At 43.1% G+C, this 24316-nt stretch overlaps 1 protein-coding gene across 2 annotated transcripts in view; it reads right to left on the bottom strand.

The window, feature by feature from the left end:
* DNAH6 (dynein axonemal heavy chain 6) overlaps positions 1-24316 on the bottom strand; it is a 286055-nt gene that overhangs the window by 236329 nt on the left and 25410 nt on the right. Inside the window, exons 10-19 of one of the 2 annotated variants that reach the window (XM_066574325.1) lie at positions 22378-22500; positions 20777-20977; positions 17147-17267; positions 15790-15941; positions 12323-12475; positions 11593-11844; positions 9829-9957; positions 5574-5687; positions 5343-5486; positions 491-703 (exon numbers count right to left, since the gene is read on the bottom strand). In XM_066574325.1, coding sequence (XP_066430422.1) covers positions 491-703; positions 5343-5486; positions 5574-5687; positions 9829-9957; positions 11593-11844; positions 12323-12475; positions 15790-15941; positions 17147-17267; positions 20777-20977; positions 22378-22500 — 1602 coding nt within the window. Of the gene's footprint in view, positions 1-490; positions 704-5342; positions 5487-5573; positions 5688-9828; positions 9958-11592; positions 11845-12322; positions 12476-15789; positions 15942-17146; positions 17268-20776; positions 20978-22377; positions 22501-24316 lie in introns of those variants that run through there. The other variant, XM_066574326.1, reaches the window with a different exon arrangement.

A 24316-nucleotide genomic window follows, 5' to 3' on the forward strand; every position in this document is an offset into this window, starting at 1 on the left:
AGAAAGGTAGCAGCTTGCACTAAGGAGCATCTAACCAGCTTATAAGTGTATAAAAGAAAGGGAAAAAAACTTACCTTTTTAGTATCCCACTTCTCTAGTGCCGCTGCTCGGGTCCCTGACACTCCTGCAATAGTCATGTGCCGGTTATCACTCAAATGACCACTGCAGTCAATAGCCTCAGCAATCATGTGTAGAAACAAAACATGACCCTGAAAGCCAGTGACTGGCTGCAACAGAAATGGAAGCAATGAGTGGCACATGACGGCTGCAGGAGTCTCCGGGACTGGAGCGACATTGCTGGAGTGGTGGGACATTTAAATGGCAATGTTGGGGGGGGGAGGGGGGGTATACACATATCTGCCCTCTGGCTGATTAAACTCAGACAACCTGTGGCTAAAATAATGCATAAAAACGTAATTGAAAATGATGTCCATTGGGACCTCCATTTGTTCACTAGAATGAACTCAGCAAGTCCTCTTTCAAACTGTACCTTTTTCAGTATAGTCTCTAATGAAGCTTCTCCCGAGGCCTGTCCTGATATGTCCTGAATATCCTGTGCAAACTCAAATACTTGGATCTCAATCAGCTTTTCTAGAGTGAGCGGGTGCTCCGTGTCTATCAATGCTGCATTAATCGTTTGTTCCAGGGTCGCCCAATGCCTTGGTTTCAGAAACGGATTTCTTAGATCTGTTATCACAGGTACCTATGAAAGAAAATGTGATCTGATGGAGAACTGAAAACACATTGAAGGTCCCGTATAGAGATGAGCGAGCACCAAAATGCTCAGGTGCTCGTTACTCGGGACGAAATTTTCGCAATGCTCGAGGGTTCGTTTCGAGTAACGAACCCCATTGAAGTCAATGGGCGACCCGAGGTTTTCGTTTGTGAAAATCTGGGCAATTCAAGAAAGTGATGGGAACGACACAGAAACGGATAGGGCAGGCGAGGGGCTACATGTTGGGCTGCATCTCAAGTTCCCAGGTCCCACTATTAAGCCACAATAGCGGCAAGAGTGCCCCCCCCCCCACTGTCAGCATAAAGATCATTCTTCTCTGCCATAGCTGTAACAGCTGTGGCAGAGAAGAACGATGTTTGCCCATTGAATTCAATGGAGCCAGCAATACAGCAGGTTCCACTGAAAGCAATGGGCTGCCGGCGATCGCAGGATGAATTGTCGGGAAGGGGTTAAATATATAAGCCGTTCCCTGCAATTCATCCAGAAATGTGTTACAATAAAAATATATACCGGCGTATAAGACGACGGGGCGTATAAGACGACCCCCCAACTGTCACCTTATACGCCGGTATTACAGTGGAGCAAAGAATAAAAATCATTACTCACTTCTTCTGACGTTCTGCGGCGCTCCTGCAGGCTGTCGCTCCCTCCTGGTCCACGGCAGAGCATTGGTTTCTGGATGCAGGGCTTGAAATCCCCGCCTCCAGAAACACAGCCAATCACAGCCATTCAATGACATCATTGTCATTGGCTGTGAATGGCTGAAGGCACGTGTGTTTCTGGAGGCGGGGATTTAAAGCCCTTCGTAGAGAAAGCAATGCTCTGCCGGGAACCAGGAGGGAGCGACAGCCTGCAGCAGCACCGCAGAACACCGGGGGAAGTGAGTAATGATTTTTATTCTTTGCTCCACTCTATTGCCGGCGTATAAGGTGACAGTTGGGGGGTCGTCTTATACGCCCCGTCGCCTTATACGCCGGTATATATTTTTATTGTAACACATTTCTGGATGAATTGCAGGGAAGGGCTTATATAGTTAAGCCCTTCCCGACAATTCATCCTGCGATCGCCGGCAGCCCATTGCTTCCAGTGGAACCTGCTGTATTGCCGGCTCCATTGAATTCAATGGGCAAACATCGTTCTTCTCTGCCACAGCTGTTACAGCTGTGGCAGAGAAGAATGATTTGTCTTCTATATGTTCTCAATGGGGTCGGCGCTGCTGCCGCCGGCCCCATTGAGCGCATATAGAGAAGAGAACAGGATTTCTATGGCCTAAGAAGGACCGTTGGGGTTCTTGAAACCTAAAATACTCCTAACGCTCTCCCTACAGCAGCTCAACCAAGACAGCACTTTCCCTGAACTAATGTCAGAATGCATCTGTGGCGAGCCGCGGGAGGGGCCGATTTATATACTCGGGTGACACCTGATCTCGCCAGCCACTCACTGCAGGGGGGTGGTATAGGGCTTGAACGTTGCAGGGGGAAGTTGTAATGCCTTCCCTGTCTTTCAATTGGCCAGAAAAGCGCGCAAATTTGTCAGGGAAGAAAATGAAAGTAACCTGAACACCGCGTGGTACTCGTTACGAGTAACGAGCATCTGGAACACCCTAATACTCGAACGAGTATCAAGCTCGGACAAGTACGCTCGCTCATCTCTAGTCCCGTATGTGCTCAGATCTGTAAAACAGTCCTGTACATGGACTATTTCTGTAGCTGCGGGAGCTGCATTCTCCATTTTTATACCTTTGATCTGACTGTTTATGTTTAGCTTAAGAATCTATGAGAACACAAAACACTTTGACCTGTTAAGGACATAAAAATGTGACTTTGCCTTTCTTCGATCTTCCATGTTGTCCCAAGTTTTATAACAGTTTCTATTAATAATCCTCAATAGTGTACTGAACAATAACAGAATGTACTCGGGCTATTCCACAGATGTTTCACATTAAATAATGCATGCACGAGAAGGAAAAAACATGACTCTATGGTCCCAACAATCTGTCTACAGGATTATAAAGCAACGCTGTCAAGATAGAACAACTCTATGGGGCTTATTGACTAATAATGGCTAAAAGTTAGTCAGTGCAAATTTAGACTAGACAGTCTTAAAATGCACCAGATTTATCCCAGTAGCTCTGCTGCATGTTAAATCTGTCAGACTTTAAGACCACTTATGTAGTAAAAACTACTAATGCGCTCGGATACCAGGTCAGGCAGATGGGAGTAAACTCACCCGGCAGAGGGGAGGGAAATCAGCTGGTGGCCAAAAACTCTCTCCCCTCTGGATGTCCAGGAACACCTTGTGAATATTGTGTGTCTTCTTTGGTTCCAAGGCACTAGCCTTATTTATTCTTTGCAAGACCACTTATTTCTTGGTTTAGTTTACACCCAAAATTTGAACAAAATTTTGGGTGTAATTCACGTCAATTTGGCACAATTTTTTCAGACTGGCGGAAGAACTGTCTGAATAAGCCTAAAAATACATAGCAAATGTGGCATAAAGCACGTTAATCAGTTTTCTGGCATAATTTGCACCAGAAAACTGTCATAGTTTGAATAGTAAATAAGCCCCTATGTGTTAACATAAATTAGACATACATAGACCACTGGGGGTGAATTAATAGAAACCCCAAATTTTGACCAATACATGAGGATGCTAAGAGGATCCCCTAATAGGGTATTTAGAAAACAGTGTCCTGCTAAAGGTGCTTTCAGATGGAACGATTATCATTCGAAAAAGTGTTCAAATGAGCTAAAGGTAACGATAATTGTTCAGTCTAACCGCGATCCAACGACTGAACGGCGAACACGAATTGTTCACTTCTCATTTATCGTTCCTTTATGGCCGGCATAAAAATCATTGTTGATGGTCCACTTGTCCTTGCATTAAGATTAGAGATGAGTGAGCACCCAAGTGCTCGGGTTCGCGTTATTGGAGTTGAGCTTTTCGTAAAATTCGAGAGCTCTACTCGAGTAACAAACCCCATTGACTACAATGGGAGACCGAAGCATTTTTGTATGTGGGACGCCGGGTGCCGAGCTTTTTTTTTCTTTTTTTTCTAGGTTCGTCTCTCTCTCTCTCTCTCTCCTCTGCCTGCCAGACAAAAAATTTGCCAATGACGCACGCTGCATCGCGGCGGGGCTAAAACAGACACGTCACAGTGGGGAGGAGCCAAAAACTGGGGCGGGGTTGAACACGGCTTGATGCTCGTTTGAGTAACAAGCATCATCGAGTACGCTAATGCTCGAACAAGCATCAAGCTCAGCAGAGTAAGTTCGCTCAACTCTAGTTAAAGGGGTTGTCCCGCGCCGAAACGGGTTTTTTTTTTTTTTTCAATAGCCCCCCCGTTCGGCGCGAGACAAACCCGATGCAGGGGTTAAAAAAGAAAACCGGATAGTACTTACCCGAATCCCCGCGCTCCGGTGACTTCTTACTTACCTTGCGAAGATGGCCACCGGGATCTTCACCCTCGGTGGACCGCAGGTCTTCTGTGCGGTCCATTGCCGATTCCAGCCTCCTGATTGGCTGGAATCGGCACGTGACGGGGCGGAGCTATGAGGAGCCGCTCTCCGGCACGAGCGGCCCCATTCAGAAAAGAAGAAGACCGGACTGCGCAAGCGCGTCTAATCCGGCGATTAGACGCTGAAAATTAGATGGCACCATGGAGACGGGGACGCCAGCAACGGAACAGGTAAGTGAATAACTTCTGTATGGCTCATATTTAATGCACGATGTACATTACAAAGTGCATTAATATGGCCATACAGAAGTGTATAACCCCACTTGCTTTCGCGGGACAACCCCTTTAAGATACTTCTCGTTTAGTGTTTTACTAAATATGTAACACTAAACGAGTGAACGGTTCTCAACGACGAATATGCCTGTTGGCTGTTGAAGTCACCAGCTTGTTTGCTAAACTATAACTGGGCATTAGAGATGAGCGAGCGTACTCGGTTCGGTGTTTTTGGACCCGAGCATCGCTTTTTCCGAGTAACTGACTACTCGGACGAAAAGATTTGGGGTGCGCGGGGGGTTGCATAGGGGAGTGGGGAGGGAGAGAGAGAGAGCTCCCCCCCTGTTCCCCACTGCTACCCACTGCTCCACCACGCCGCCCCCCGAATCTTTTCGTCCGAGTAGTCAGTTACTCGGAAAAAGCGGTGCTCGGGTCCAAAAACACCGAACCAAGTACGTTCGCTCATCTCTACTGGGCAATAGTAAACAAAATATTAGGCAATACGAAGAAGTTAATGTTTGCAAAAGTTTGGAAACCCTGAAAAGAATATACTCTGTGGCAGCGGCTAAGGGCAGCCCCAGATAGAGGATCCCCTTCTGTTACCTTATCCCTCGCTACCCCCATCACCCCTCTAATCACCCCGCTTCCTCTTTTATTCCCTGTTGCCTTTTGATTTATTAGTCACAGCTCCCTGCTGGGAACCAGACGGTATAATTACATGATGAGCCCTGATATTATCCATGTTGTTGCTGTAATGTTGCACTTTGTATATTCGATACGTTTGTGTTGACTGAAAAAAAAGATTCAAATGGAACCACCTTTACTTTATCAATATAGAACTTTCACTTTTCATATAAACATTACTAAACAGCTTACCTTTTCTTTCATCTTTTCCACGCTCGCTTTGATACATGGTACCACATTATTTGGGGGAAGTCCTTTTTCCAGCTGATTTACAAACTTGGCATATTTAAGAACTGAGGCATTTAATTGCTCTGGATCCAAGGTTTCAAATTTGGACTGTGAATTACATAGAGTGTTATTCTGATCTGACAGCACTTGTATTTACACGTATTTAATGAACTGTGGGCTAGATCAAAGTCTTACCTGCATCCATTCTGCTTGCAGCACATCCCATTCTGTCATAGAATCCCATAAAAGCTGCTTTAGTTTTAATTCTGCACTTACTTCTTCCAATTCATCAAACTTCGTAACTTCAACCTGTTAAAAGTTGGAAGATGTCAGTTTACTTTTGACATGACACTCCACCTTTGGAGGCACTTTAAAGGGAACTTCAGAGAGGGACACCGCTGGATCGCCGAAGAGGGTGAGTATGAAAAATACATTACCCATCTCCTTGCTACCACTCCTAATAGCACCATAACTGCGTTTGTGGAGCTGTGGGGACGTGACAAGCGCCCTTAATAAACATAGTAACAGTTCGTAAGGCCGAATAAAAGACAATGTCCATCTAGTCCAGCCTGTTTATCCTCCTATGTTGTTGATCCAGAGGAAGGCAAAAAACTCCAAGAGCAGAAGCCAATTAGCCCTTTTGGGGAAAAAATTTCTTCCCGACTCCCTAATTGCAATCAGACTGTTTCCTGGATAATGACGCGGCCCCTTTATTTTTCCTATTTTCATTTTTTCCTCACCCCTTTTAAAAATCATAACTCCTTTATTTATTCATCGACGTCGCTGTATGAGGGCTTGTTTTTTGTGGGACGAGTTGTATTTTTCAATGGTGCCATTTAATGTACCATATAATGCACTGAAAAACTTTAAGAAAATTCTTAATGGAGTAAAATGAAAAAAAAAACACACATTCCGCCATCTTTTTGTGCGTTTTGTTTTTACAATGCAAAAACTGCAACAAAAATGACATGATAGCTTTATTCTATGGGTCAGTACGATTACTGCAATACCAAACTTGTATAGCTTTTTTTTTTTGTTCTAGTACTTTTATTTTTTTTCAGAGACATTTAATTTTTCTTTATTATTTTCTGCCGCATCTTCTGCGCACAATAACGTTTTTATTTTTCTGTCGACGTAGTTGTGCGAGGGCTCATTTTCTGTGGGATGTCCTGTAGTTTACATTGGTACCATTTTGGAATAGATACGACTTTTTGATCGCTTTTTATTGCATTTTTTCTGGGAGACAGGGTGACTGAAAAAGTGCATTTCTGGAGTTCTTTATTTTTTTTCGGACAACGTTCACCGTATGGGGTAAATAATGCATTACTTTGATAGATCGGACTTTTACGGACGCGGCGATACCAATTATGTATTTTTATTTTTGGATTTAGATTTTTTAATTATAGATATGGCAAAAGGGGGTGAATTAAACTTTTATTATTTATTTTTTTTTACAATTAATAAAACTTTATTGATCTTATTTTTACTTATTTTTTTTTAGCCCCCCTGGGGGACAACAACATGCGATGCTTTGATCGCTCCTGCAGTATGACATAATGCTATAGCATTACGTCATACTGCGATTTGAGAGGCAGTCTATCAAGCCACCCCACAGGGGCGGCTTGATAGGCAGTCTGCTAAGGAAGCCCTGGGGCCTTTCAGAAGGGCCCCAGCTGCCATGACACCTGAATGGCTCCCTGCGATCTCACGCGGAGGAGCCGTACGGGACCCCCGAACATCATTCAGGGGAATTAAATGCTGCCGTCAGAATTGACAGCGGTATTTAAAGAGTTAATAGCCGCGATCAACCACGCGACCGATTGCAGATATTGCTCGCGGGTGTAAGCTGTAATAAACAGCTGATGCCCGTGCTGTATGAAGAGAGGTCACCCAGCAATCTCTCTTCATACATAGACCGCCGATACAGGCCGTCAAAAGACATATCGGCGGTCGTTAAGGGGTTAAATGCTGTTCATTAAAGAACTGCATAATTATCAATTCTCTAATATATTATCATCAAAATTCCAATAATAACCCCCAAGGCTTCTCTAGGTTTTTTTTTAATGAGAACTGTGTCTGAAGTCCATTGACATAGAAGTGAATCCCTTAGGCCTCCTGTCCACAGGCGATATGTCACTGCGTTATCTGTGGCGATAATCTGTCCGCGGGTAACGCAGTGGACGCTTTCTATAGACTTCACTATGGAAAGCACAGCCTGACGACCACGAGCGGAAAATTATAGCGATTCTCTGCTTGCGGGATTCAAACCGTGGAATGCTCATTGCGAAGACCTGTCATTTCTTCCCCCTGCTCCCCCGCGGTGGAATTTGGCTAACGATGTTCCGCCTTACCCATGGACAGGCAGCCTTAGAGCTACCTGGATTTCTGCCTTGATTACTGATAACATGCGGTCTGATTGTTATCCAAGTCTTATGGACAAACACATTCTAACTGAACTAATAACTAGAGATGAGCGAACGTGCTCGGCCCCGCCCCTTTTTCGCCCGAATACCGCGATTTTCGAGTACTTCACTACTCGGGTGAAAAGTACTCGGGTGCGCCGGGGGCGGGGAGAGGCATGGCGGCGTGGGGGGTAGCAGCGGGGAACAGGGGGGAGCCCTCTCTCTCTCCCTCTCCCCCCCACTCCCCGCTGCAACCCCCCACTCACCCACGGCGACCCCCGAATTTTTTCGCCCGAGTACGGAAGTACTCGAAAATCGCGGTATTCGGGCGAAAAAGGGGCGTGGCCGAGCACGTTCGCTCATCTCTACTAATAACACACAAACAGTTGCACAATTCATGTCTTTTATTGAGCAGATTGAGTTAACATCCATAGTGAAGAGAAAAAAAAGTAAGTGACTTTCTGAGTAAGGGCTCCTGTCCATGGGCGATGATCACCGGCAATTCACTCTGTCTGAAGCTTTCCATAGTGTTGCTATGGAAAGTGCAGGCCCGGCGTCCACGAGCGGAGAATCATAGCGATTCTCCCCTCGCGGAATCTAAATTGCGGCATGCCGCAATTCTCCATGGTGTGCCTATCTATCAGATATGTTCAGCGCGGAGAGCTGTCAGCTCTCACCTGCTCCCGGGTGGCGGCTCCCGCAGTGGAGATTTGCCGCGGGATATCGCTACGCCCGTGGACAGACAGCCTAAGGCTTCCTGTAGACAGCCGGGTCGCATCCAGCTGCGAGTTTTCACGCGGTCGAATCACGGCTGTCTGCATAGGATTGCATTAACTAATGCAATCCTATGGCAGTGGGCACAGGCGGAAATTCTGTGGGAAATTCCGCCGCGGAATTTCCACCAGTGTGCAGGAGGCCTAAGGCTGCCTGTCCACTGCCGTAACGGAATATCGCTAGCGATACTCGCCGTGGGGGAGGAGGGGGGAGCATTGACAGGTCTCCACAATGAGGCTATCTAATAGATAGCCTCACGACGGACAATCTTGGCAAATCACAGTATGCCACAATTTGAATCCGGCAAGCGGAGAATCTCTATGATTCTCCGCTTGTGGATGTCAGGCTGCGCTTTCCATAGTTAGCCTATGGAAAGCGTGTCATGCAAGGTCCGCGATCAATTTATCGCCACCGGATCTCACAATGAAAACTCGCCTGTGGACAGGCAGCCTTAACGACTTCTATATGAGATAATCGGCAAAAAGTGTTTCAATTAAGGAGATGAGATTGTGGGATTCACAGGTGCTTTGTCCATTAAATAAAAGTATACAAAACCAGGTTACTGATAAATCTGTTCTTCTCAAGAAAATTTGATTAGTGTGAAACATGCCATGATGGAAACAACTTTCAGAAAACCGCAAAAGATCTGTTGTAGCTATGAAAAAAGCTTGGTACAGTGTTAGCCAGTAGAGTGATTGTTCCCAGTAAGAGAAACCAAGTAATCTTGTAGATATGATACCTTTTAATGGCTAACAAAAATACATGATGTTATAGCGAGCTTTCGAACCTACCCAGGGTTCTTCTTATGCCTGAGGAAGAACCCTGAGTAGGTTCAAGTATCCTAGAATAGTATGAGGACAAAGATCATCAAAGATCCCTCAACCGGAGGTCAACCTGAGTGAGTGAGTTATGCATCCCCTAGAAACCCCCGTGGCCTCAGTTGCTATAGAATAGGACCTGTGATGACGTCACCGTCATGTGATATGGGGCGGAGCATGTAACTTGCTGACTCGGGATGAAGGACCTTTGATGACATCACCATCATGTGATCAAGGTCGGAGCATGTAACTCACTCACTCACGGACGGACAAGTAGTTTGATAGTGAACCATTTTTTGGCCTTTAGTTCCTAAACCTTTATTTGGCCCCATTTACAGCAAAATCACAAAACATTAATGTTTTGGAGTTCTAGGAACATTTGTGATATGAGCACAAAACATATAATACATCATATAAATAGAAATGGAAAGCGGAGCATTATTCCTATAGCTTTACCTTGAAATTCTTCTGATATGTTTTACACTGAAATGCCCGTTTTTGTAACTCATCTATGATGGTCTGTAAGTCCGCCAGGATCTGTTTAACTTTAGTTTGATCAGCATTAATATCCAGAATCTGTGGATCCTGCAAAACAATTCAGACCCGTTTTACATATTTCACCCTTCACTAACATATGTACAGTAATCGAAGGTTAAAAACTCCAATACTGCCAGAGAGTATCGCAAAATCTATAATACCAGTAGAGACGTATTGATCAGCTAATTGGTTCTTTATGCTGTTAGTTATTATTTCATCTTAAGTCAGCAAAGAAAACTTGTAATCATCATTGCATGGAACGGCAGGCATACTTATTATTGATGCACATGCAGAGAGATGGCCGGAAGAGGCTCATGTGGCAAACACATTATCAATTAGACATCTTACATACATCAGCCTACAAGTCTCTAACATGAACTGAGAGAAGTTCTTTCCCACTCTACCATGACTTTTTTTGAGATGTGCAATGCTTGAGGAGTTTCTTTCATGCAGGCAAGTGTTTTTTCACAGATGGAAAAGGCAGATCTTTAGGTTTTTCTTTGTGTAATAAATGTATTTACTACAATTTGTGATTCCAATCTTTCTACTATGTTTTTGAACTGTTTGTATGAAGATCCAAATGCCCATACATATTAACCCTTTGCAATCCAATTTTTCCTATTTATGACATAATCAATGCCCGTTCCAAATTTCAAGTTTCTATAACACCAAGAAGTGAGAGAATTAGATTCCGTACGTACAATTTGGACGCTAGTTCTTTTTCGCTAGAATTGAATAATCGAGTTGGGACCCATTAGCTTTTCCTATTTATGACATATTCAATGCTTATGGCAAATTTCATGTTTCTATGACTTTGGGAAGTGAGATTTAGATTATGTACGTAAAATTTCAATGCTAAGTCTTTGGTGCTTAGAATTAAATAATCGAGTTGGGACCTATTAGCTTTTCCTATTTATGACATAATCAATGCTCGTGCCAAATTTCACGTTTCTATGACACCGGAAAGTGAGAAAATTACATTCCGTACGTAAAATTTGGATGCTAATTCTTTTGCACATAGAATTGAATAATCGAGTTGGGACCTATTAGCTTTTCCTATTTATGACATAATCAATGCTCGTGCCAAATTTCGAGTTTCTATGACACCGGGAAGTGAGAGAATTAGATTCCGTACATAAAATTTGGACGCTAATTCTTTTGTGCATAGAATTGAATAATCGAGTTGGGACCTATTAGCTTTTCCTATTTATGACATAATCAATGCTCGTGCCAAATTTTAAGGTTCTATGACATTGGGAAGTGAGAGATTTAGGTTATGTACGTTAAATTTCGACGCTAATTCTTTTGCGCTAGAATTGAATAATCGAGTTGGGACCCAATTACTTTTCCTATTTTGGAGATAATCTATGTTTGTGCCAAAAGTCATGTTTCCACGACATCGGGAAGTTGGAGAACTTTTGGTGAGTCAGTCAGTCAGTCAGTGAATGAGTGAGTGAGTGAGTCAGTGAGGGCTTTCGTCTTTATATATATAGATTACTTGGTGACAGGAAATCACTTGCAAAAAGGTACTTAGATACCAAAACACTTAACATACATGTCACATTTCTACATCATTGTGAAACAAAAAAAGGTTTTACTATAGCCAAATGTATCTCTTTGGATTTAGCTACCCGTTAAAAACAACTGAAAAAATAATCCTATGCATGATCAGCCTGAAATCACCTGAGACTGATGCTTGACAGCCTTAACTTCTCTGTTCAGCTCTGCAATGTCTTTGTCCAAAGACCGACAAAACTTCTCAATGCTGCTATCTCTCTCACCGACAGCCTTGTCAATAGCATTTCGAACACCCAATATGGAAGGCTTCAGAGTAGCAAACTCTGCAAAATCCTCAGGCGGTGTAGGAACGTTGTAACTCTCAATCAGCTGATACATCTGGGCCACCACATTGGACTCTTCTTCAAGAACATCAATCTAAAAGTTAATTGTAAATCAATCAAAGGACTGCCATCAGGTTTTCATAATGCAACCTAAGCTAATCCTGTAGTAGTGCTGACACAGACAATGCAGTAGCGCTAAACAATGTACCTGTTGGTGCCCTGGTACCTTTAGAATCTTTATTTGAAGTTTTCCCACCCGGTATGCAAATGAGGAGAAACGACTCAGATTTTTGGAGAAGAGTCAGATTTTCTGGGTTCACTAGCAGCAAGTGAGCTTCCTGAGCTCTCTCCCTCCCCACAGCTTGCCCCCCCCCCCCGCCACACCCCCGCATGGTGCTCAGACGGTGCTCTCTCAAGCATCGGCCTTAAACGAGCGTGCTCGCTCATCTCTAGTGCTTATGTCTTTTACCGTATTTTATATTTCATTCTATATTGTATCACATTTTATATTATATTATACTATTTTATACATTTCAAGGTTTCCTTATTCCACAATGATTTTCTTAACTTACCCGTTCTTGAATTTCGTCCAAAAATATTAAAGTATTTACATAATCCAAAGTAGTGGTGGGATAAAACTGAAGTTTAAATTCGGCATCTTGAGCCTCTGCTAAGATGGCATCCATTTTTTTCTTGCCAAGAATTGGCAGAATTTCATTTATTGCCTAGAAAAGAGAAACAGATACATCATAAATCACTTACTTCTTAATCATAAGGATAAGACTTTAAGGACACATACACTCTGACATGTTAAATGTGCTATTAGGGAATTTACAATACAAAAATAATAAACTTTTGAACCCTTTCCAGTCCACTGTCTGACGTCTCAAGACATTATGATTTAAGGCTGTACAGCTCCGATGTTGGAAGACATCCATCGGTGTTCTCTTACTGTATATTGCCAGCCTCTCTGCTGTCGGAGCCTATCCAACGTGTCACCTCATGCAGTACTGGATTTAGCCAGCAGATAGCGCCATTGTATAACAGCATAAAAAGAGTAAGCCCCCTAGGAAAACCAGGAGACAAATTGAATTGGAAAGGGTTAATATCCTCACACTTTCAATTATAGTCCAGTCAACCTCCCTATATTGCTGTCTGGGTCCCTGGCCGCTTTTTACCTGCTGGTAAAATGTTTTGTCCATAGGGATGAGTAGAGAGGCAATACTGATACTTAGGCGCTGCTCTCCAATAAATGTCTACACAAACAGTCAGATAAAATTACCCAACTTCTCTTTTATTATATCACTTAAAACCAGCAGATACACATTTCGGGGTAGGCCTCTTCATCAGTCAGGCTGGGTAGGACATCACTCTTGGCACTGGAGGATATGGACCCAAAAGCGTTGGTGGTCCATATCCTCTAGCCACTGAGGTGCAGCTGTGCTGGAGGAGAAGATGGCTAGCAGGTTGGAGGAATGTTTAAACTAGGGACTGGGGGAAGGGTGTGCAACCAGAGAGAAAGGACTAAGTAATGAAAATGAAGGTGGAGCGTTGGGAGGGGTTAGTACATTTAGAAATGACAGAACAATTAATAGGGATACATAAAAAAAAAAACAATAACCAAAATCCTCTAAGCGTTAGGGTGCATTCAGACGACCGTATATCGGCTGGGTTTTCACGCCCAGCCGATATACGGCGTCTCTCTCTGCAGGGGGAGGAGGCTGGAAGAGCCAGGAGCAGTGCTCTGAGCTCCCGCCAACCTCTCTGCCTCCTCTCCACCCCTCTCCGTCCCTCTGCACTATTTGCAATGAGAGGAGGCGGAACGGGGGCGGGGCACTGTTCTGGGAATTAGCTCCACCTCCGTCCCGCCTCTCCTCATTAAAAATAGTGCAGGGGGGTGGATAGGAGGCAGAGAGGGGGCGGGAGCTCAGAGCACTGCTCCCGACTCTTCCAGCCTCCTCCCCCTGCAGAGAGAGACGCCGTATATCGGCTGGGCGTGAAAACCCAGCCGATATACGGTCGTCTGAATGCACCCTTATGGTGACTAATGCTAGAAATCTGACCAATAAGGTTAATGAAGCGGAAGGAATAATGTCTGAGGAAAACTATGACATAGCAGGAATAACTGAGACCTGGTTGGATGAAAGCTGTGACTGGACAGTTAGGTTACTGCGTGTTTTGCGCAGTAGCAATGCAGGCAAGCAAACTGATGATGTCACAACTTTTATGCCCCTCCTAGAGGCATAGTAACCTGCATGAAAAGTGCTGTAAAATGCAGTACACTGTGTTGTACTGCATTTTTACTCTATTTTTCACGCATCCCATTCACTTCAATGAGTGGTGTAGTATGTGAAAAATGTGCTACAATGCTGAAAAATAGAACATGCAGCATGCGATTTAGCATGTGCTAAAAATGCTCTGCTAAACGCTTGTCTGAAAGGCCCCATTAAAATGAATAAAGGCTTAGGGCTGCGGTTGAAAACTGCATCAAAAATGCACATAAATCGCGGCAAAAAAAACCTTTGAGAGAGGGAAGGAGACAGTAGGTGACGGTGGAGTGCGCTTGTATGGTAGTGCAATGGAAGCAATTTTTTTCAGGTTGCTTTTGGAGGTTTCGAAAGTGGCAGAGAGTCTGATCATTGGGACAGTGAATTTCAAGTGATGGGCGGGTGCAAAAGAGAAATCTTCCAGATGGTTGTTTGATGAGCAGACAAGAAGAGAGCAATGAATGAATTCTTGTAAGGATCAGAGATTACATGTGCGTTGGTAACAGGAGATTAGTTCAGAGATGAAAAGGACAGATTATGGACAATCTTACATTTCATTAATAATACTTTGAACTGAATTCCCTGGGCGATGGGAACCCAGTGGAGGGGCTGACAAAGGAGAAAAACAGTAGAAAGAATAAAGAGGGAAGAGGTAGATTAGCTGAACAGCGGAGCTGAAGGTGCATTGGAGAAATGCAAAAGTGTTGGATGGGCGGGCCATAGTGGAGGATCTTACAGTAGTCTAGGTGGAAAGCCATGACAGCATGCACTAGCGTTTTCTGTTGACTCAAGACTGAAGAAACAGCGAAGAAATGTTTTGGAGTTGGTGGCGGCACAAGGTAGTAAGGGCTTGGCTGTGTGGTTTGAAAAACAGGACAGAATCAAAAGCTTACCCTCAGACAGCAGACTTTGGAGACTGGGAAAAGTATGCAGCCATTAGCTGAGATTGATCATTCTTTGGGGGGGAGGTTTTAAGTCTAAACACATTGCACAAGCGCTGATGACCTTAGCAGTGGTTTTCCTAGGGGGCTTACTCTTTTTCTGCCGTTATACAACAGCACTATCTGCTGGCTAAAGCCAGTACTGCATGAGGTGACACATTGAATAGCCTCCGACAGCAGAGAGGCTGGCAATATACAGTAAGAGAACCCCGATGGACGTCCTCTAAAATCGGAGCTGTAAAGCCTTAAATCATAATGTCTTCAGACAGATTGGAAAGGGTTAAACAACTGTCGCCCCGTGTAAAGGACCATTCCAAATGCAGCCAATCACTCTTCAGTTCAAGAACAATCAAAAAGCTCCTGATTCAGAAAACAAGATGCTTTATTAATAATGTGTGAATGAGATCAAAATGTTGAAAAGCTTTCTTTCACACATCAAAGCTGAAAATATCTGACACTTTACTTATAAAGATACAGAGTCAATTATCATATACGACCGAAGTGAGTTTCACCTTGGAAGTTCATACAGACGACCATTGGATGTCCTGGAAAAACAACGGGTTCCTACATAGCGAAACCAACCGAATTTCAAAGCCAACCTGGACTATGGTGTGACAGCCTCCCCTCCTGAGGACAGGCTGTTCACACCAGGTGAGTTATCTCCTCTTAGGAGCACTTTCTCTTTTTTGGGACCTTGGAGCGCTGCCTTTTTTTTTAGTTTTACTCATAAAGAGTCATTCTTCAAAAAGGGAAGAACCTGCAGTGGAAGAAAGCTCTACAGAAATACATATATATCTCCACATCCATTCCTCTACTACATTCGGTACTTACTTCTAAGCATTTCTTTGGTGATGGAATTAATTTCTCTTTTAATTTTTTGGAGTCTATCAGCAGTAATCCCAGATTCATTTTCTGTACGATTGTCACCGCATCCTTGTGCTCTTTGTGGTATTTTTGTAACTGCTCAGCAAAGAATTCAACTCCTACATTGAACGAAAATGAATAGTTGTAAGCTGCTTATCAATACAGTAGGGACACCGTAGCAGAAGATGTAAGACATAAAGGCAATGCTGGAGTATTGTAGAATATTGTACAAGAGATCAGAAAACCCAAGTCCCCTACTGGGGCTAAAAGAAAATGTGAAAATAAATCGAATATTTTTCTTAAATATTACCAAAGAATTAAAAGTTCCATGGAAAATATTCAAAATAAATAAACATAATTGGTACAAAAGGAGTCTATAGAAGTCTGACTGCCATCAGAAAAAATACACAATGTTAGAACTGAGCTTTTGTGGTCACCCCATCTGCATCATTTTTTTTTTTTACAGCTAGCCATGATTTTCAGGGAAGGGCTTATATTTCAAGCACTTCCACGAAAATCATCACTGCGTGGGTTGCCTGCAATCCACTGCTTTAAATGGGGCCGCAGCAGTGCCGACCCCGTTGAAAGCACTCGGATAGCATCATGGACGTCTGCCACAACCGACCCCATTGAAAGCAATCGGATAGCATCACAGACTTCTGCCACAGCTGTGGCAGAGGATTCCTTCATCCCCGCGGTCCCCGTAGCTGTCACAGCTGTGGCAGAAGTCAGTGATGTATTCCCTAGGTTCTCAATGGGGACGATGCTTTTGCTGCCGGCCCCATTGAAAACACTGAGCGATATCGCAGATTTTTTTTTCTCTGTGCTGCAAGACTTAAAAAAATAAATCCGCTGGTGAGTATGAAACAATTAAAAATCATTGGTTTCATAATCATCGCTCTCACATTGCATGAAAAAATATCGCTAGTGGGTCGGCACCCTTATGGGTCTCAGAAGATGGGGACAAAAAGCAATTTTTTTCTTAAAAAAAAAAAAAGTTTTCATTCTTTAAAGAAGTAATACAACTTAAAAAAACTATATAAATTTGGTATTGCTGTAATTGTATCGACCCACAGAATAAAGGTAATGTAATTTTTTCAATACATTTTATGTTTTTAATAAATTAAACGGTACATTAAATTGTAAAATATAATTAATGTTGACAGAAAAATGGAAAAGTTATCATTTTTTGAAAGCAGAGATTTAAATATTATTCTTAATAATCTCAGTATCGCTGGGTACAATTATGTTTATTTACAGGGCAGTTAAAGGAAACAAAAGGTGTCAACAAGACAATTGGCTGTTCGCCAACGGCTCCTCCTACCGTGGTCCTCTTCCTTTAGCGCTTCCAAATCCAGGCTTTCATTTTCTTTGAAAAACAAGCGAAACCTTTCAAATGTAGCAGCGTACACGTTGGCTGTAGTAAATGCTGATTGTATGGCTCCCTGAAACAGAAAGGGAGGGGCTTACTTTAGGGATCAATGAGGGTATTACCTAGAAGTAAATGACTGATGTGCCAGGCTGCATGTACATAATGTAACAGCGTTATTCTCAGATGTCTCCCGCTATTTAGCATTTAGTATTAGTTGAAATTACTGATATTCAAGTAATAAGTGTTACATTCTTGGGTCAAATGGGCTTTATTTTAGAACATAAAATGCAATCGTTACAGTTGAGAAAATGAATATTTCACTGCAGAATAACGCAAAATTTAATTATTTTTTGATTGAAAAAAATTACATCTCTGCTGTGGAATTGCGATTTTTCATGTGTGTGAAAGGATTGCAAGTGTTTTGCATAGACTTCAATGGGAAAAATTGCCATGCGATTTTTTTTACCCAAGGTCCCATAGGAAACAACAGGCAATTCCTCCCATTGGGAACGCCCAAAATAGAACATGTTGCGATTTTCTTTCCTCGAAGCATCGAATATTTCTATGAGTTTTGTGCACATCACATTGGATACAACATGAACGAATTCGCATCCAGGGGTTTCACCTTGTGCTCAATGAGGCTGGCGGCAGCAGCGCCGACCCTATTGAGAACATACAGTGAAGATTGCGATCCTCTGACACAGCTGTGACAGCTGTGGCAGAGGAGCGTGATGTTCTCCCATTGAATTCAATGGAGCCGGCACTACAGCCAGCTTCATTGAAAGCAATTGGCTGCCGGCAAGCCCTGCAGTTATTTTCAAGAAAGGGCTTTAAATATAAGCCCTTCCTTGAAAATCATATCTAAAATGTGTAAAAAATAACAAATATATATATATACTCACCTCTCTGCAGCTGCCAGGGCTCACGTGCGTCTGGCCAGGTCTTCTCCTGAACTGCTATGAAGAGCTATGAATTCAATGAATGGGTGAGTGCTGCCGCTCATTGGCTGAGCGCAGGAACCAATCAGAGCCAGCTCTCAGCTGTCATTCAATACCTGAGAGCTGCCTCGGATTGGTCAGACTGCTCAGCCAATCAGAGACAGCCCTTTCAGCAGACGGGGATTTAAAAGCCCCACCTGCTGAAAGCTCTTCATAGCAGTTCAGGAGTAGACGCGGCTAGATGCACCTGAGCCCCGGCAGCTGCAGAGAGGTGAGTATATATATTTTTTTATTTTTTACACATTTTAGGCATGATTTTTCAAGGAAGGGCTTATATTTAAAGCCCTTCCCCGAAAATCACTGAAGGGCTTGCCGGCAGCCCATTGCTTTCAATGGAGCCGGCTGTAGCGCCGCCTCCATTGAATTCAATGAGAGAACATTGTGGTGTTCAGTGACAAGGGGACTCCCCGTCAAGATGAAGAAATCATCCAGGGGTTTCACATCCAGGGAATCCCTTGCTACAGCTGTCACAGCCGCAGCAGGGGATAGCTGGCAGCGCACCTTTTGTGCGAAAAAACACGGCCAGGTCTTTTTTTTTCTGTGTGCCGCCTGCCTCGGTCACGCGAATTTTTGAACGTATGCATTATGCGCACAACAATTTGCGCGTTAAAACGCCTGTGAGACTGAGCCCTTAAGCATAACCCAATATATGAATTCTTGGATGTGAGGATGATTTGTCTACTCCAGACCATCTTAAGGTGGCAGGAGCAAGGATGTTGTACGTATATGGCTAGAGAATGTATTATGCAGCCTTGACTATAGGAATATTGAAACATATAAATTGATTATATATTCTCTTTGCCTTTCTGTACCAATGGGACATATAGATTTATTTACTAGAAGTAATGCTAATTGGAACTAGACTGGTCTTTTCTGGAGTATGTCTGCCAAGTTTGGGATTGGAGGAGAGACTGTTAGGTTTTCTATGTTTCCTGCAACACTCTAGAACCACTATGCGCAGTAAAATGGCACCACAATATGCCAACCTTTGAATGACAAAACTGGAGAGTGACTTTCTGGCCTCCTGCTCCAGCAAACCACTGGCCTACTTCCACTACATTGATGACATCATAATCATCTGGAGTAACGCCAAACAAAAACTTATAAAATTCCATGACAGATTAAATGCATTTCACCCCACCATAAACCTTACATTAAACTACTCATATACTGAAATCAAAAACTTTTTGGACACCACCATAAAAATTTCAAGCAACTCAATACAGACATCCCTATACTGGAAACCGATTGATCGGCCCACATACCTCAGATGGCACAGTTCTCATGCTAAACATATCAAAGTCCATAGTCTACAGCCAGGCCATCAGATACAACCGGATCCGCTCCAACCCAACAGACAGAGAGGAACATCTATACCATCTTAAAAGGACATTTTTAAACCAGGGCTACCATTCCACCTCAGTTGATGACCAAATCACCAGAGCCACCAGGATACCTAGAAATAAACTACTGTAATACACAGAGAAGGAAGGAAACAATCGTGTGCCTCTAGTAGTGACCTACAATTCACAGCTGGAGGTACTAAGGAAAACCACAAAGAAACTCCATCATACCCTACACAAGGATGACCGTGTGAAAACCATATTCCCGGACCCTCCCCTTCTGTGTTACAGGCAATCACCAAATTTGAGGAACTTTATAACCAGGAGTGCATTGCCCTCTGACACACAAAACAGAACTTATCCCTGTAATGTAAGGAGCTGCAAGACCTGCTCCCATATACTGACCGCGGACAGGATACATAACCCCAATACACAGCAGGACTATAACATCCAGGGGACAATCACATGTTCCAAGTCCAATGTTGTGTACCTGATCATGTGCAGTAAATGTCCTGTTGGGGCCCTTTATGTTTGAGAAACAGGACAGAAACTAAAAGCGAGGATGAGATCTCATCACCACACAATTAAAGAGAGAAAGACAGAATTACCTGTGGTAGAGCACTTTTCTAGTCACGGACACAACATAGAAGATATGAATGTTCTAAATGAAAGCAATTTGGGATCACAAAGCAACAGAAGAATTTGGGAGTACAAACTCATAACAACTTTTGACATAACAGAGGGTTAAATTCTTCAAGAGGATTCATGCGTGACTGGGAAGTATGAGACATCTATAGCACAGATAACACTCTGGCCTGGTGATTCCCTAACACTAATTCAGGTACCATAAAACCTTCACATCTTTATCAGTGGAGTTTTTAAGTATGTTTTTATTTTTCTAATTATCCTGTTGTAGTATCCTTTCAAGTGCAAATTGATCACATAATTGTCTGTGCCTTGTCATAAGTATGTATATATAGATGCATGCCTCTTTGGATCTATTTCATTATGCCTGAGGAAGGACCCTGAGAGGCTTGAAAGCTCACTATAACATCATGTATTTTTGTTAGCCATTAAAAGGTATCATATCTACAAGATTATTTAGTTTCTCCTGCTGGGAACAATCAGATTTTGTTTTCTATGTTTGTAGCATACCAAATGTTAATGAAAAACTACCTGATATAAAACTTGACAATCTACATAGCTGAAAAAGCTGCCTAAATGTTTTATTTACAACTCACTTTTATCTGAGAAACTAGAGATTGTAGATGCTTGTCATCTTCAAACATTGAACGTAAACTTGGTCCTTCTCCACAAGTCTTCTCTTCCAACTTGTTGTTAATAGTGGGCTGGGTAAAGGCATCAAAATAAGGGTCTGGGACAAGATTGGCTGATGACAAGACCGTTCCTTGGAATTGATTAACCACTTCAGCAATACTGTCCTAAAATTAAAAGAAGAAAGAGTATCAAGTGTATCTATCATTTCTTCATAGAACTCTACATATTTCAGTCACTTCATTGGTTACCCATCTCCAGAATTCAGTTTAACCCTTTCCAATCCACTTTCTGACCTCTGAAGACATTATGATTTAAGGCTGTACAGCTCCAATGTTGGAAGACATCAGTCGGGGTTCTCTTACTGTATATTGCCAGCCTCTCTGCTGTCGGAGCCTATCCAATGTGTCACCTCATGCAGTACTGGCTTTAGCCAGCAGATAGCGCCGTTGTATAACGGCAAAAAAAGAGTACTCCCCCTAGGAAAACCAGGATACAAATTGGATTGGAAAGGGTTAAACTTCATACTTTAACATCTACGGTCCTTGTAACACAGTGTCTCCCTATCTCTCTTCTCTAATCTCCCCTTCAGTACTCCAAAGGAATGACTGCTGTCTTAATCGATGATAATAACCTACCACTCCAAGACTTTACCCATGATGCTCCTCTTCTTTGGAATTATCTCTGCTGTTGTATAAGATTAATTTAAAAGGCAGTCTGTCAGCTTGAATATGCTGCCCCGACTACAGGCATCATGTTATAGAGCAAGAGGAGCCGAGCAGATTAATATATAGTTTTAGAGGAAAAGATCAGTAGAACTTGTATTTTATTCATTTAAGCCTTTGCTCATTTTGAGCTGAAAAGTCCAGTGGGCGGAGCTATCAACTGACTTTACACTAATGTGTGTAATATATTGTAGCAAGCTGGGGGTTTACTTGCCTGCGGATCACTGATCTCAATATCAGGCAAATGGCGCACCTTAAGCATGTGAACATCACTCCAGGAACCGGAATTTCTTAAAAATTGGCTTACCCCAGCATTTATTTGCACAACACAGCAAATCAATGTACAGTATACAGGAACACAGTCCGTATCATCCAGGGTTCACAAACCCTCAAAGGGTCCGAGTCACCAACCCCGCCTGGAGCACCTGGAGGGCGTCCTCCTCCGTCATACGGGTGACTGGCCCAAACAGGTCTACACGGGATCTCGAGCTAGCAGCCCTTTCAGCTCCACTGAGCTGGTACTCTCTCCTCCCTGAGTGTGGCAGGATCTGCTCCTTTTATATCTCCTCCTGCCACACCCACAGCTGTCCACCCTTTCTATACATATATGACTTAACTGACTTTACATACATAAGTGTAGAGTCAGTTGAGTCATCTATATAACATGCTGCCTGCAGTTTGGGCAGCATGATCAAGTGTATATATGTGTGTAATTTAATCTTGTTTGCTGATATGCTGGTTTACTAACACAACATGTACCCTTGTATCGTTCCTATTCTTGTAGATTCTAAAGATCTCTTCTATTTCCCCTTTGGGTAATTGTTTATTGAAGTGAAACAAACCTGAAAATCATCCATGGAAGGCTCAAACCATAATGACTGTGTATCAAGAATGATCTCTGATAGGAACATTGGCGCCATTTCCTCTTCAGCGGGACCGCTGGATATTGGAGCAGGTAAAGCGGGCTACTCAAAACATGTAAGTAAAAAACTAGATGTATGAAAAATGAACACAAATGCTGTAAGACAAACACAGATCATTATTCATTATGCTGAACAGGTAGCCGGCAGCGGAGGAATATTAAATATCATTGTCTGCAATGAAAAAAGTGTCAGTTTGCAGCTTCAAGGATGGGGCTGAGCTGTAATGCCAGGTTCATCCTATGAACAAGGCAGGCGCATTTTTTTAGCCAAAAAAAATGACTTTTTATTTTAACCCTTTCCAATCCACTGTCTGACGTCGGAAGACATTCTGATTGAAGGCTGTACAGCTCCGATGTCAAAAGACGTCCGGCAGGGTATTCTTACTGTATATTACTGGCCAGGGGCGTTTCCAGCATATCCCATACCGCAGTACTGGCTTTAGCCAGCAGATGGCGCCATTGTATAATGGCAGAGAGATAAAGCCCCCCTAGGAAACCCTGAATCCAAAATTGGATTGCAAAGGGTTAATACTGGAATGGTTTGTTTTTTTTTAGAAAACTATAGCCCAACCTCCATGCATTTTATATTGATTTCAAATACCACAATTATAGCCGGCATGAGAATAAGACATTGTTGCAGGCAGCTATTGCTTGGCTGGCAGAGATACAGGGCCTCAGCAACTTAATCATAACTTTCAGGTAGATTGTACAATTAAATCATCAGACTTGTGCCTTACGAGTACCATATAATAGCTGACAAATAGCTTGGACACAGCCCATAGTATCACTAAGACAACCACATGCTTAGCCATATACTTTATAATAAAGCATTTAACCTCGCCACTCATATCGCAGCAATCTTAATTTGGCAAGATGCAAGTTCTTAACATTTAATATAAAGCCCGGCCAGGGATTTTCTCTTTAATGGAATTAAATTCTTTCTTCAAGATGTTCATTAATTTTTCAGCAGAGACTGGAGGAATAGCTGCCAGGTTTCAGCATCTTTCCAGATATAGCGTAATACTAATGAAATAGATAGTTAAAGACTGGAACGTTGTAAAAATAAAAGGCGGGGGAGGAAATCTTAGGCCGGCTGCTCACGGACGTATTTGTGCGCACATTTGCATGCGCAATACACAGAGAAGAGAACCCATTGCTTTGAATGTGTTCCTACACATTACCGGATTTTGCACACGCGTTTCGGCCGTGTAAAAATGCAGGAAGATAGAGCATGTTTTCTCTATATTTGTACACCGAAGGCCCCCCATGGAAGTCAATGTGGGGGTGCAAATGTGTGCGCACTATGCAAGGAGATGCATAAAATACTGTGGACTTCCGCTGCAAAAAGATCACATCTGGAACCAGGGGCGTAACTAAAGGCTCAGGGGCCCTGATGCAAAAGGTAAGCTGGGGCCCCCCCTCTATCTGTATCTGTACCCGTACCCATACCTAAACCATTCTGCACAGAGGCATAACTTGAAGCTTCTGGGCCCTAATGCAAAACCTGTAACAGGGCCCCCAACTATAATGCTTTATTCATAGTACTGGGCTCCCTATATGGAGAAGAGAGGCCTTATCGGCCCCCTAAGGCTCCTGGGCCCGGGTGCAACTGCATCCCCTGCACCCTCTATAGTTACGCCCTTGTCTGGAACTCATTAGACGAATTAACCATTTCAAACAATGCGGCTGTGTTCCACGCGCAAAACACATGCTCTGTGGGCAGAAAAAGAACAGTAATGTGTGCGCAAAAAAGTCTTCTTCATAGCGCAAATACGTTGCGCTAAGGCACGCGAAATTGCGTATACGCTCGCGTGAAGCCAGCCAAAGAGCTCCTTCACATGGGCGTATTTGCGCGTGGA

The sequence above is a fragment of the Eleutherodactylus coqui genome, chromosome 7 (genome assembly GCF_035609145.1).
Source record: "Eleutherodactylus coqui strain aEleCoq1 chromosome 7, aEleCoq1.hap1, whole genome shotgun sequence".
NCBI lineage: Eukaryota > Metazoa > Chordata > Amphibia > Anura > Eleutherodactylidae > Eleutherodactylus > Eleutherodactylus coqui.